This window comes from Pygoscelis adeliae, unplaced genomic scaffold, assembly GCF_000699105.1.
Source record: "Pygoscelis adeliae isolate BGI_AS28 unplaced genomic scaffold, ASM69910v1 Scaffold226, whole genome shotgun sequence".
NCBI classification, from domain to species: domain Eukaryota; kingdom Metazoa; phylum Chordata; class Aves; order Sphenisciformes; family Spheniscidae; genus Pygoscelis; species Pygoscelis adeliae.
This window is the reverse complement of record NW_008824983.1, coordinates 3,085,185-3,100,135: the sequence shown is the minus strand read 5'-3', so window position 1 is coordinate 3,100,135 and position 14,951 is coordinate 3,085,185. Positions and strand designations below refer to the sequence as shown.

Sequence of the window (14,951 nt, the reverse complement as noted above, 5' to 3'; positions counted from 1 at the left end):
ATACCTTAGTGAAACTGCAGAGCAGTAGCACACCTGATGGCAGCGCAGAGCGCTCACCCCAGGCGTGCCGAGTCCACCCCGACCTCCGTAACCCCTGGCTGGACTGCCGTAAGTACTCCACTGAGTGGCTCTACTGGTAGCTCAAACACACCAACACTACACTGCAGAGCTACAGAAGAACGAACAGGCTAGAGCAGTAACTGGATACTCAGCAAAGCTCCTACACATTCCCACCTAAAGCATAAAATCCATACAATGCAACGTAAAGAACAAGTGGGAAGAATCTAGGTTCTTTCATAGTTACAGCTTTTACAGAAGACACTGTCATTTCCAAAGTAATGTTTGATGAAGCAAACAGCCTTTGCACGACATCAAATCTTCCTCTGTCAGTGAGAGTAGCCACCAAAGGACTGCTCAGCGCCAAGGTGCCATCAGCTGAAGCGATGTTAGGCTGTATTTATGAGAGAGCGCAAAAGACAGAGACATTAAAAAGGTTTTCCAAGCAGTGCTGTTCCTGCCATCGCATAGCTCAGTTCCTTCTTACAAAACCACCAGAGAGCCTACCAGGCAGTGGCAAAAGGGCAAAATTCCCTTTGCTATTAGCCTTGACAAGTACGATGCGCTCATCCAGAACCAAAGCTCTATGGCACCCTTTAAGGAGAAACATCTCCCCACTCCAACTTCTCTCACTGCCGATCACACTTAACTCTCACTCTTACTCTGAGCAAACAGTAGCATTCCCCTTGCCCCACATATTTAAAGGTTTTTACTATTATTTTTGTCAGCAAGCTTAAAAAAAGTTCATAGGGAATGGCAGCCCCGCCCCATTCCTTCAGCAGTTTTAATGAACGAGTTCTGAGTTTTGGAACTTCAGAATTTGCCAAGGCCCAAGCACTGCTGCTATCAAAGTGAAATTTCTGTTTCTCAAGGGCAGGTGAGTACTGTTACTGAGACTTTAAAATGGGCTAGTGAGACTATTAGTAAATTAAAATTCGAGCTTAAGTGACACTTTTCTTTTGCTCACAGCCCATGGAATCTCCCAAATACAGAAACGTTTTAGAAGTTAGGTATCCACCTGCAGTAAATTACCTGCACTGTTTGCCAGTGTCAGACTCTGACCTTGCCTCAGCAATGCCTACAGCTGAAATTCGCACTGGAGCTTGACATCTTCTTTATTGGGTGAGAAACACAGTAAGGCAGAGAACAGAGTCATTACTGCTGCTGGGGCCCGCGTGCTACACAGTCACATTTTGATTACTCACCAAACAACACAACGCGGGAACAACCTGAAGATCACAGCAGGCACGCAGCAGGACAAGAGTGTAATCAGGCAGCTCTGTGAAGGAAACATTAAAAGGGAAAGGTTGTTTCCACTGAACACTGCACAAGGCTGGCTCGCTGGAAAGGGGACTTTCTTAGCAGTGAGCTCTGTTACGGGGTTCTCCTGCTGAGCAAAGACAGATGAGTTGCATTTTTGAGGCCCACCTGCAGGTACAGCACCTTGTGGAATGGATGCTGGAGACTAAAGTGATTCAATGCTGAGGACAGTTGTCACAAGTGCTCTGTTGGATGTTTGGAAGGGGCTGATCCAGCCCTTTCCTGCCTACTTCCCAGTGTGCAGAATAAAATGGGATGGGCGATGGGTACAAGCCCCACACTGACTATCCCTGCCCTTGAGAAAAGGCAGCTCGTAGGAAAGGGGATTTCCTCCCCATTGTTCTTGTCTACTCCCTAAGTATCTCCCCAGTGTTTCACTCCGAGTCTGCAGGCTGGACGAATGATTTGGGCCTCGAATAAAACAAGAACCTCCGCTCTCAAAATCTATACGAGATGCTGACTTCAGCAAAAACACAATTTGAGAGGAATGACATAGCTGAGACTGCCTTGGGGCAGGCAGACGGACTAAATGATCCCTGTGGTGCCCTTCAACTCTGTAACTCAAAGGCTGTAATTCCTAATAGAAGCAACAGGCATAACCCAGGTTTTGATTCTTGATCCAGCTACATTTACGCCTGGACTTTAGCAGCAGACATTATGTCCAAAGCCAGGTGATAATGCAACACACTCAATTAACTGCGCCCTGCTGTTAATAGCATGTGACAAGTGTTACCACATCAGCAGGTTTCTGTTCTCTATTTCTTTTCTGTCTCCACAAATGAGTTAAGCTTTCCTACCTGGGTACTGTGCGTATATGGATGCACGCTGACATTTTGCTGCATGATGCCACGTCTAACTAATACCACACTGGACTTCCCTTCGTTATCTTAATGTCACGAAGTTCTTTACATATGAGAGAGAGGAGAAAAAGCCAGGAAAGTCTGTCTTGGACTTTGCAGGTAGCTTTTAATTAACACTGTGGTGCCAGCTAGATTGAGAGGATGGCATTTGTTTGACATTTATGTTTAATCTCCTTCTTCAGCAGCTGCAAAACAACCCTCTAATTGCAGTGTCTCTACGTTAAATTCTTTTTTTTTTAAATATAGTTTGCACCTCAACAATATATGCTGTTACACAGAAGACAACACCTAATTTGTAATTCTCAGCATTTAGGCGGGAAGAACTCTGGTATGCAATAAGAACAGAAATTAGCTTGCCAAACTGGAAGTGCCCACACTCAGCAGAAAAGTAGAGTTGAGCAATCTTGGGGGAATGTGTATTTTACAAGCAAAATCTGCCAGTGATTGAGGGCTGAATTTAATTCACAGCCAGGAATGCTAAGCACGGTATACCAAACTCATAAAAAGGAACAGAACAAATTATGTTCACTTAGCTCACCAACTGCTCAAGAAGAGCCATAAATGCTTTAACACAGATGGACCTTCCAAAAGTAAAATAAAAAAAAAAAAAGGGCTCTTCATTCACAGCATACCAGAGATGGCACTGATGAGGAGGTGAGCAGCCGATAAGAGTTCTTCATCCTGAGGCTGGTATTTCTGCAACAACAGCTCACTCTGTAAGCTGCACCCTAAGAGCTGCAAGAAGCCAAGGAGGTCTTGTTGTTGTGCAGGTTTTAACTCCTTCAGATCTGGCTTGTCTCCTGTACAGATATCATCTAACTGGAAGCAAAAGAATAAGTAAAAGAGAAAGAAGAAAAGTTCAAGCAAAAGAGAATGCTAGCTCTATTCTGAAATTACTTTTATGAAGCAAGCAGAAGTTTCTTCATCTTACCAGGTCCTCCAGGGCAGCTACCATTTCTTCATGGAGCAAGAGTTCACAAAGGGTTTTATATAAAGCTCTTTGCTTGTCTTCCGGCAGCTTCACAAAGGGCTGGAACTGAGTCTTCAACCATGACAGATCTTTCCCAAGAAAGCAGTAAAAAGTAAAACTAAGTATTTCTACACAAATGCCAGTAAAAACAGTTAACATTTTTGCTATGTGTTTCATAAGCTCATTTATCACCACATCTTGACATCCTGATTTCCATCAGCACAAGTTATAATGCAAGGCTGGAACACATCTGATTGTATTTCCCTAATGAGCCAACGAAGCATCAATGAAAATCCTAAGAAAGAACAGCTACCAAGGATCAACATTTGGTGTTCAGCATTTTTAATATTTCAGAAGTCAGTATTTTAATGTTAACTGAACTAACCATATATTAAGTTTCTCACTTGAAAGTTCATCTCCAGAGAATGTTCATTTATAAGGCAGAATGAAGAGTTCTGCTCATAACTTTACTTCTTAATCTGTGGGTTAATATAAATTACAAAGTCAATGGTATGAGTCCACACACAGAATTACAAGTTCCTATTGAGATTCTAAATTGTTATTGTCCTCATATTTCATCAGGTGCATCAAAGAATTACAACCTTTCACCCCTGACCTAATTATTATTACAAAAATCAGGACAAAAATCTCTTCTGGATTCAAATATTGAATCCATTACAATACATACAACAGAAGCACAAGAGAGTTCACTGCATTCCTTTCCCCACAATTCAACTATGACACAAAATGAAAATGTTTTATGACATTAAATTACCACTTTGCTAAAAGAAAAGAAGTTTTCAAGTAAATGCCAACCGGAAGGTTGGAATGTGTTTTTCCGCATTCCAAAAATACAGGCATGCAAGCATTCTTAACCTTGTTTAAAAGAAATTTCCCTTCATGTCACTCCGGTCAAGAAACACGCTCTCTTTAAAGATGCCTTTTATATCTAAAAATTACTTAACTGCGGGGGGAAAAAAAAAGGCCCAGCCACAGGCAGATATTTTTTGTACCTGACGCAATCATATGACTATCTATACAAATAACAGAAGAGGAAACCTACTTTAAATTGCTTTAGTGGAAACAATTTTTTTAGTTTTTTTCCAAGAGACAGTTCAGGTTAATTAATTAAAAGAAACCTCCAAGCCTTTTAAGCAAGAAAGGCACAAAGGTATGTCAAGCTAAAACAAAAAACAAAAAGAGTGACATGCCATTCTTTCACAAATAAGTGTTTTTTTTATATACACATGGAGACAGAGTTATTCCTTTCAAACAAGTCTACATTCAAGAATGACAGAATTCATTTCAGGACAACAAATATCTATTTTGGTCACAGTTAGTCTAATGAACAGCCATGAACAAAGGGTGAAATTTAGAGATAACAAAAGTGATGTTCATCATTAGAACCAGCTGTAAGAACTCTACCAAGAACTGATGAAAAGTAAAGTGTGTTCTGAGGCCTTGATTTGTCTTTCCCTTTTTCATTCCTCTGGTGACAATCCTGCCCCTTCCTTCCACATCCCTACAATAAACAGGTTGTGCCTGGCTCATTATACCAATTTGCAAACTTTCATTTAAATCACATTTTAATTTTGTCAGCCTTAGTTGATACCAAAGACTTCTATAAAGCTGCTCAGAAAATAATGCGTCTAAGTGAAGCCGGGGGAGATGTCTTCATAATTTTTGAGACTTAAAATAACCTTTAACTGAGAAGCTTTACTGAGAGTATGTTCCAAATCATGAAAAAATATTTTCAGTGATCCTTTCTGAATGAAAACATAAATCATCACTAATCTTATAGAGCTTATCTGGAATGTAACAGAATTGGCATAAAAACCTGATTTCGTAAGATTGTACTTATGACAAAGGGATTCAGGATGTTCCTAGGGAACAGTCCACTGCATATACCTATTGCAGAAGTAAATTTTTCTATTCTTTCAGTGCATTCCCCCAAGAGCTCCTGATAAGGCCTATTAAAATGAACTAACATAATTTCTTACATACTGTTGTACGAGATTATTTCCTCCTGTCATGTTGCTTAACTCACTGTAATGTAATCATGTAAAGCATTTCTGGTAATACCTTGTTTCAATACACTTAAAGAAGCATCACTGGGAATGCGGTTTTTAGCCCCAGAGTACATCTCATTATCAACAGCATCTGGCTGGTAGAGAAATAAAGCATCTCTGAATAGTGCTGAATGGGGATAAGTTGAGCCTTCTGTGCTTTCTTTTTCAAAACCTCCTTGCTGTTCATCTAGCAGACAGAATTCTGTAATTAGAAATTCAATTTAAAAAAATTAATAAAATACACAAGCAGTTACCAAATGAGATGCTAGCTTATATTATGTAGTGTTCTCGCATGCGATTTCTCCATGTCTCATCTCTTCTAGATGGGAAGAATGTCAGTGGTTGCTATGTATGTGAATTATCGAGCATTACTGCAGCCCTGATGTTTGCACAGACAAAGGTCCTGTGGTGCAGCTACCAACTACAAAATGTGACACCAACTCCTGCAAATTGAAGTAATGCAGACAGCAAATAACGTGAAAACTTCTGACACCGTAAACCTGAATGCTGCATACAAGAGATGCAGGTATGAATTCTTCACATTTTCTACCAATTAAGAGATGTGCTGTAAGGAGGGCTGCAGGAACCACTCATGATGGAAACACATGAAAGCATTTTCTGAGATTCCTAAGAACTCTGAGAGTCACTCACAGAACTTCTGGTCATGGCACTGATAGACTCCTCTTTCTGAGCCAAGCCACAGGTCCATCCTCAAGTTCTCCAGATGAGTGGAAAATAGGGGGCTTTTCAGAGCCTCGAAAGGACTTCACCCAGGCATGTTCACTAACAGAATCACTCCGCAATATACTCTGTCTTTGAAATAACTTCACGAAGAAAAATAACGCACCCTGGCTGGATTACCCTTTCTGCCTTGTCTTCACGACGAGCACTGGCCTACCCCACCCAAACAGGACTGCAGATTTCTTGCCACCCCAATGCCCCCAACTTGATGAAGCTAAGGGACTCCTGGAAGGTACCCAGGGAACCTTTGTAAGACTTATGCTGAGAAATCTGGAATACCAAGTTCTGTGCTCATGTGTCCAATATTGTGCCCCAAAGATGCAGAATATAATCAAAGCCCTATGTATTATTTTGATCATCTTTTATTTGCTCAAATGCAAGATTTGAAACTGTACCCCTGGCACTCTGCAGCAGGCCTGAGGCGAATGCAGGCAGGCTAGCAAGAGGAACTCAATTTTAAAGCAATACCTGACAGCAAAGGGAAAAAAGAAAGGAACTAATCAAGCACAGTGCTCACATGTACCAGGCACAAAACCTAAATATAACCTTCCTCCAGTTGTAAGAGTCTGTCTCACCAAATTAAGGACATTCAAAGCAGATGAGAAAGCATGGAGAGCACTCCATCAGCAAAAAGCTTTTTCAAAGGGAGAGCAGACAAAGAAATCTCTGCCACAGAGAAAGAAAGATGACAGAGACCTTTATGCCTGCATAACCCTTCACAGAGAAGAGCGAGCTACCGAGGAGCAGAAAGCAATTAACTCAAATTAAAGAACTTCCCAAAGCAACAAGACTCCGGACAGCAGCTAAGGCACCATAAGGCCAACATGCTCATGTTACTTTGACTGATAATAACAAGGCTTTCACGCGAACCCTGAAGAAGGAAGATAGTGCTAATAAACTACCTGCCCTTCTAAGGCAGAGCGATGCTAATAAGGGACATCAATACACAGCATCATGTGAAAAGTTTTAACAGATACAGATCCTGCTGTTAAATCTTGTAAAAGGACTCGATTCAGAGGAAAATACAGGACTCTGAAAGTTTTGTATTAATAGGACTGTTAATTAATTTTGTATCTCATTAATTTTGTCATACTCATAAAAAAAAAACCCAGAAGAAAAAATAAGTGAATGAAAGAATATATATAATACTGTGATATTTTGCCTATTGAATTCTGTTACATCCATCAATGACAAACCTCCAGTAGTGCAGTTAGATCTTGTTAGTTATTCAGAAACATTAACAAAAATGGAAGAAAACCAGAGATGATCAATGAAAGCAATCAAAGGCAAAGAGACTCCTTTGCAGGGAGAAGCTGAAAAGATTAGGGCTGTTTAATTTACAGACATTTAAGAGGAAGCAAGTCACACATATATAGCAATGAACAAAACAAAGCAAATCAGCCGGGTGCTACTATACCTCCTGTTTTGTAAAGCAAGAACAAGAGGACTTGCAGTGAAACTTTAGAGACGCAAAACTGCAAAGCCTTTACAGGTACAGCTTTTACATGTAGTGGAAAATTAGCCTGTAGAAATCAAACATAATGATTACAGGAAAACATTATGGTAAAGGGATCAGAAAAGGATTAGACCTTTTTTTCTTTCTTTTTTTATTTATTTGTAAAAATGTCCAAGCATGTCCAGTCACATTAGCCAGAACATTTTAAAGGAAGTTTATATACCAATCTTCCTTATAGAATAACTCAAGCACTACCAACCGCAAAGAAAAACAAACAAACAAACAAACAAAACCCCTTACATGCACCTTATTCTGTAATCATCTGTGAAGAGAATCCCATTATATTACACCAGCTACCGGTGACTTTCAGTCTCATGTGAAAGGACTACATTAGTCTCTGGATTTAACTTCAAAGGCTATTTTTATTTCCATAAACAGAAACTATCACTACTCAGACATTAAGAAGTTGAAGGTTAGGCTCCACCGTACTTATTCTTGCTGGCAAATCCCTAATTTTGTTGTTAGTTCCTCCACTTTACCTTCTCAGTGACAGTCAGGCAAGGGAAGATAGCACAAATGAAAAAAAAGAGGCAAGACATAAGTTGTTTGAGATAAAACATGAAAGAAGCTCTGCTGGTTTTACAAACTAAAAGACATAACATTAAATATGGAAAGTGAAAAAAAAGTGGAAAAAGAAGCAGAGGTGGAAAAAGAGCAGAGAAATACGGATCATTAACAAGACCCATGTATTGCCAGCTAATAGGACAGAGGAATTTCCATCTAGAAATCACTTAAGTAGGCTATCAGCTATATACCTATGTAGTCAGATAGCCTTAATTGCACCTGATTACTCTGAATTACAGTTCTATTACGCCCATGAAGTCAATGCCCTCTGGTATTTCTCTGTGTTCAGCCTATGTCAGAGCAATCCCACATTTCAGAAATTTTTTTACAGGTTACATGGTATTTACTTATATTCCTGAACCTACAGACTTCCTTAATATTAGAAGTCAGTTGAAGGAGAATGATGGAGAGTATCTTCTGCATTTCTTATCCAAATAAAGTGCATCCTGGATTCAAATCTCAACTGCACTTCAATTATTTCTTCAACGTATCTCCTGTTTCTCTCCACATCAGTCCTTTCCAACTTCCAGTCCTACACAGTCCATCTGATTTCCTTCCTTCTTGCATAACACCCCCTGAAACCTCCTTTAGGTCGGGGAGTTTAACTGAGGATAGACAAGAAAGAAAAAACCAGGTGATTCTGCAGAGCAGAGTTACTACTCCCCTCAGAGACAATTTCAACTTTTTTTTTTTTTTTTTTAACTTGACACCTGAAAGTATGCGACCTGAAATAAGTAAAGCACGACCAGAAAACATACAAGGACATTTCTGCAACCATTCTGAGAACAACCTATATATGAAAGTGTAAAATAGACAGCGAAGTTTAAATTCCAGTCCTATACTTTATGAGTAATTCTTTTCTTAGCATGACTGTTGTCCAAACATTCCTGGTTGATCATTGATTTATATTCAGTTCACTCTCCCTGCCAATAGGTGAAGGCAACATCACGGGCTGACGGCCAGCTAGCTAGAAGCAAAATTGCAGAAAAAGACCTGGCCAACAAATTCAAGAGGATCAGCAGCGTGCCCTTGCAGCTATTGAAATTTGCTGCATACTGGGCTGTACTGGCAAGAGCGTAGCTAGCAGATTGATGAAGGTGATTGTTCAATTTGCGAGACTGCATTCAGAGTGCTGGGTCCAGTTTTGGACTCCCCAGTACAAGACAGACATTCACATACTGGAGCAATTTAGCAAACAGCAACCAAGATCGCTGGGGGCTGGAGAATGTCATGTATGAGAAGAGGCCGAGAGACTGGGTTTGTCCAGCTTGGAAAAAAATATCACTAAGGGAGAACCTTATTGCTCTCTATAGCCACCCAATGGAAGCATGGAGAGAAGACAGAGCCAGACTCTTCTGTATGACAACAGGACAAAAGGCAAGAGACAGAAGTTATAGAAAGGGAAATTCTCATTAGATATGAAGAAAGAAAGAAGTTCACCATGATGGTGGTTAAACATGAGAACAGGCTGCCCAGAGGGGTGATGGAATCTCTGTCTCTGGAGATATTCAAAATTTGAATAGACAAGGATACAAGCAATCTGATCTAACTCTGAACTTAGATCAAACTCCAGAAGTTGGCCCTGCCTTGAGCTGGGGCTTGAGCTAGCTGACCCCCTGTGGTCTCCTGAAACCTAAATTATTCTGAGTTTATGATTTATGCAAACAAGTGAAAAAGCATTACTAAATCAGAAGAGCAGCATTTCACAGCACAAATAACTATCAAGGCAATGGAGACCATACAGCATCATCACCTTCATACACAGGGAAATGCAAAAATCATTGCCCAACAGACAGCTCTGTCCACAGTTGAACTGCGTGCCACAGAAAACCAGCTTTATACTTACCGAACTGGCCACTCTGCTTTATAAACAGTTCAATTACACCGTAGGCAATAGTGGTTGCAGGAGGAATTTCAAGGATCACACTAGAATCCTTCATCATACTTCCATTTTCACTCACTGAAACCTAGAGGACAGATTTATTCACCATTTATCCGATTCAGCTATTGCGTAGCTTAAACACAGAATTAATTAAGGGGAAAAAATACAGAGAAAGAATGTGCTTTATTCTCCATGATGTCTAACTAGAGCACATGTTACATTCGACATCTATGAAAGGAACAAGATGAGCAGCGAGGTAGAAGCACAATGCCAAGAGCGGCTCTCAAACTCTTAGCTACCCTGTCCTAGTACAAAGCTGAGCTCCAGGTGCAGCTCTTGCCACACATGAAACACTGTGTCACTAGGAAATGGGCACCCACTTCAGTATCCTGCCCTGCCCTCTTCTATCCTGACACCCTTTTTGCCCAGCTGGAGACTGGTACCAGGAAGATGGCACTTGCACAGAGGGTTGTTGAACGGCAACTCCCAGATTTCTGCTACTGGTGACGCCCTGTACACAGAAGTGATTCATCTGCAGCTTTAAAAAAAAAAACCTTACAATGAATGAGCATATGTTTTGACTTTGGTAATTCCTTCTCAATTCATAGGCAATTTTTCAGATATCCTCATAATGCAGGTAATCTCTACTCCCACGATCGAAAACAAATAGCTTGTCAATAAATATTAAAACTCAGTAGACACTGCAAACATTTTTGATGAACAATTACTTGGCTTTCCAAATAAATTTGTTTCAGCAATGCTTTTTGCTCTTCAACTTTCACTGAATTGTTTTATGTTTGGTTTATGTTCTGCTGTAGGCAGGAATCTACATAGAAACTGAATCACAATTTGACAGTATTGATGGAAACCAGATTCCAGGCTCATGCTACAAGATGGCATTTTTTGCAATGGAAAAAACATTTTACCTTTCTGAAGTTTCACAACTAAGCAGTGCAGTGAGTTCAATACGTTAAGGAAGCATGAAAAATAATCTGAAGTCTATTTGGAGAAATCATAATTTCTTCTCCGATAATCTGCAAATGTTCTATTCCTTGCAGATTTTTAACAACTTTTACCTTTACTGTTTTTGTACTGCACCCCATCACACCACTGATTTTTTCTTCTGTCTGGATATGTTCAGATATTGTACACTTCTGAGTTGTTATTATCTTTTCTCTCAAGATGCACAGCACTTCACGTTTTCTTTCTATTACTTGTTGCAGTAAACTACTGTTCAGATTTATTGTTCTGAAAAAGAAAAGACACCATTAACAACAGAAATACCAGAACTGAGAAAAAACGTTTTCTTAATTGCTTGTAGAAGCTTTTATTGTATAAACAACAATGGTTTCTGTATGAGCAGTCTCCTCAAAATTATTATGTTCTCTTTTGTTATTTGGTAGCAGTAAATATCTGTATTACACAGTAAGTCCCAACACACAAACTGAATTCTTGATTCCTTACTCTGAGCAAAAATGGCAGTTGTCTGGCTACTTTCTAAGCAAAAAAAGCAAGGGAGAACTAAAGACAACTTTAAGCTTCCAGTGTAATATGAAAACAACCAGCCAGGCTCGTGGACACTGGATTGAATCCTCCGCTACTGTGAATTCACACTGACATTAACTTGCCCATGGCAGGGGATGCCGACTAACCATTCTCTTCAGAGTCTCATGTTAGCACAAACAGCCTCAGTAAGTCAATGGGTCGCATCCTGCAGTCTTTACTCGAAAGAATTATTTCAACCAAAAAAGTTACCAGGGAGTACGAACAAAAGACCTGTGCGCATGGTCCATATTATGACCTCCTTGCAGCCTAGCACACTACTGCATACGTTATGCGTGCACACACACAATGAAAATATGTATAATAGCATAATACATAATAAGCATGTAATACAATAGTATTATCCACACAACACAAAGCTCTGCTTAGAAAGAGTGAAGTGAAGTTGCAGTCAAGCTAGTGGAAGTTAGGAAATACATAGCAAGCAATCTTCCGGTCTGGTTAGTTTCTCCCTTTGTAATCAAACCCCACCTTTCCTTACAATAGTTCTAGGTTTCCTCTCTCTTACCTGACCAAATCAAGTCCCATTTCTTCCCTCTCCTTCTCATTCATCTCAGCTTTGTCCCACAGCCAGCCAGCTCACCCATCCCACTTCAGTTCTCTGCTATCTTCTACCCTCAGATGACACCAGCTGCCCATGGCTCCCAGCCTTAGTCTCCCCTCCTTCTCACAGTTCATTGTTACCGCTTTCCAGCCCTGTCTGGCCAAACTCAGTCTCGTTTATCTCCTTGTCACCATTCATTCCTGTCAACCCCTGTCTTTGTACGTCCTTCTACCTGCTGCAGATGTGCCATCAGTTGCTTCTTGACAGGGGAGGTGACGTGGGCTCCTTTGCACTCAAGTGCTGATGTCCAGACTCACCCTGGACTAGGACAGCTTGAGGCAACCACCACTAGGGATGCTGGTTTAGCCTCTGAAGGCCCATGTGCAGGCAAAGGAGCGCCCTGGCATGCTGCTGCCAAATTTTTAAGTTCTTACTCCAAATTCTGAGTCACCAGAATTTCTCCTTGAGGGATGAGAGAGCAACACCTCAATGTCAACCCTCACAGCTTGCTATGGATCTGTTTCAGTGTTCACTTAAACCCTGAACTGGCTGAGCGGGATCAGCACCAACCAAGTACTTCAAAGGACTGGACGAGAAAAGACAGAAAGGATATCATGGATTTTGGGATTGGAAAAGATTACTTAAAAAAATCACTCGCTATAAACTCCTGTGTTAGTCATCTGTATAACCTCACAATTTACAGTTAATGACCGGGACTGTTACAGTCAAAAGAATAATTAACTGTGGGAGGGACCTCAAATCTCTAGCCCATGCCTCCAACTTAATGAGTCATCCCTACTCCACAACATAATTCAGTGTGTGTTTAAATGCTGCTGGAGTTATATCTATAGTTAGGTACGTCTTAGAATGAGTTAAGAAAGTGAATGCCCAGAAACAACAAGAGAGGATTATTTTCTAAGAAAAGATGACAAAATTCAGTACCCTGTCTTCTGGGGTGTTAACAGTCTTTCTGGTAACAGTTAAAGCAGCTTCTTAACTGTACTTGATTGATTAAAATGTGTCCATTAAATTATACTTTTGCAAAATACCCTCTGGAGGTCCTCAGATGAGATGTCGTATTTTCTATGAACAGATAACTCTAGCAAGACAGTTGGAAGATTAAAAGATTGCTATCCCTGGCTCAACTTATTCAGTCTTTTCTCCTCCCTTTTACTGTAAATGGCTATTCATAGGGCTAAATGGCAATTCCCAAAAAATATGACAGAAAGACATGTCTGACTCTACTTTATTTAAATCGAGATATCTCCACTTTTAATTAAAAAGTTTTTGATCTATTAGATTCTGGAGTTTTGGATTTATGCAGTCTGTATAAGTCTAAAGTCAGCTTGGTTCTTTATTAAATTAAAAATATCCTGAGGCAATTTTTGATCTTTGGAGAGTTACATGCTTATATGAAAGTTCAATCAGTTGGAATGAACTGTCTGAAAACATTGAAGTTGATTGTTTAAACAAGGGCAAGAAAATACCTCTGAAGCAATGCAGCAGCCACTAGAAAAGCACCCCCAAACATTCCTGAGATTATTAATATAACTTCTTTTCTTTTAGTGCAAAGCCATGCTTTATGCTTGGAATGCAATGAATCTTTGGATTAAGCAAAAATTGAAGAAATGTCAAGCAATCACAAACACCGCTGCTCTTAGAAGGGTCTGCCAAACCAGAACTATTAGTTATCACAATAACAGACCACCAAGCCTATCATACTTCACAATAATGATTTATGATTTTGAAAAGGTGTCCTAAGCATCTTGAAAACACAAATTAAGGCACTAAGAACTTGCAATTTTAACATTCGACCTAAGAAGCCACAGGGGAAGAAATACAATGAAGAAGCACAAAAGCAATTTGTCATTTCCTTTCATATGATGTATTTTTTGCCTTCTTTAGAGGATGACAAACTCACTGGATATCCCCAAAAGTTAGAGCAAAAGAAACAAAACAATCAAATGTAGAAAATACAGATTAAATAGAGATTTGCTGTTTCTTAATGAGTGTTAACATAAGAAGCATACAGAATATGATTTAACTCTATACAAATGAATGACCAAAGTAATTCGAGACTTTTTCTTCCATCTACTTCTACAGTATTCTGCCTTAGGTGGGACTGGCTCAGACCCCCCTCATGCTCCTGGCTTTGAGGTTCAGATGCAGAACTAATAGCAGAGTGGCAGAGCGAAAGAGTCAGAAGACGTAGGTAAACTTGCAATGAGGCGCAGCGAAGAAATTTCTGAGGCAGCGCTGGATGAGCTGCCACAGCACTGGAGGCTGTGCAGCAACACTAACACCATGGGGGCACAGAGCTACCTGCTTTGGTCCCTTGATGCAGCACTGCCGCAGGCACCGTGTCTTGGAGGTAACTTGGGGTCCTCTGCACAGAGCTGCATTGTGTGGCAGAGACGGCCACTGCCTCAGCCCCAAGGTTCAAGTGACTTCAGTGGGATGTGTTCAACTGTAAAGCCAGCAGAAATGCTTTCCTCTTCCCACTAAGTTTAACGAGTACCAAATTCAGAGCTTTAAAACACATAACCCCTACCAACAGCTGCAAATACCTTTTCTTTTAGGACAGCGCAGTCAAATGCTCTCCTCTAGACTTCTGGCACTGAAGTTTCTATCATAAAACCCCTTAGACTCTAGGGTTGTGTGTGGGCACATCACAGGTTATCACTGGGGCACGGCCTGTGGAAGGCAAAACATTCTGCCCTTCTCAGCGACTCAAACGGGACACAACATGAGGTAAGCAAATACCCAGCTTATCTAAATTATCATTGAAAATAGCTAACAAGAGCAAAATGCAACAGGGTTGAAGTTTGGCAATCAGAGCAGGGCTTAAAGTATTGCAGGGCAATG

General features: G+C 40.4%; 1 protein-coding gene across 1 annotated transcript in view; it reads right to left on the bottom strand.

The window, feature by feature from the left end:
- Positions 1-220: 220 nt before the first annotated feature.
- DFNA5 (deafness, autosomal dominant 5) overlaps positions 221-14,951 on the bottom strand; it is a 21,886-nt gene continuing 7,155 nt past the window's right edge. The window contains exons 3-9 of the mRNA XM_009325729.1: positions 11,056-11,227; positions 9,944-10,064; positions 5,290-5,478; positions 3,169-3,296; positions 2,870-3,056; positions 1,263-1,336; positions 221-451 (exon numbers count right to left, since the gene is read on the bottom strand). Coding sequence (XP_009324004.1) covers positions 221-451; positions 1,263-1,336; positions 2,870-3,056; positions 3,169-3,296; positions 5,290-5,478; positions 9,944-10,064; positions 11,056-11,227 — 1,102 coding nt within the window. The remainder of the gene's footprint in view (positions 452-1,262; positions 1,337-2,869; positions 3,057-3,168; positions 3,297-5,289; positions 5,479-9,943; positions 10,065-11,055; positions 11,228-14,951) is intronic.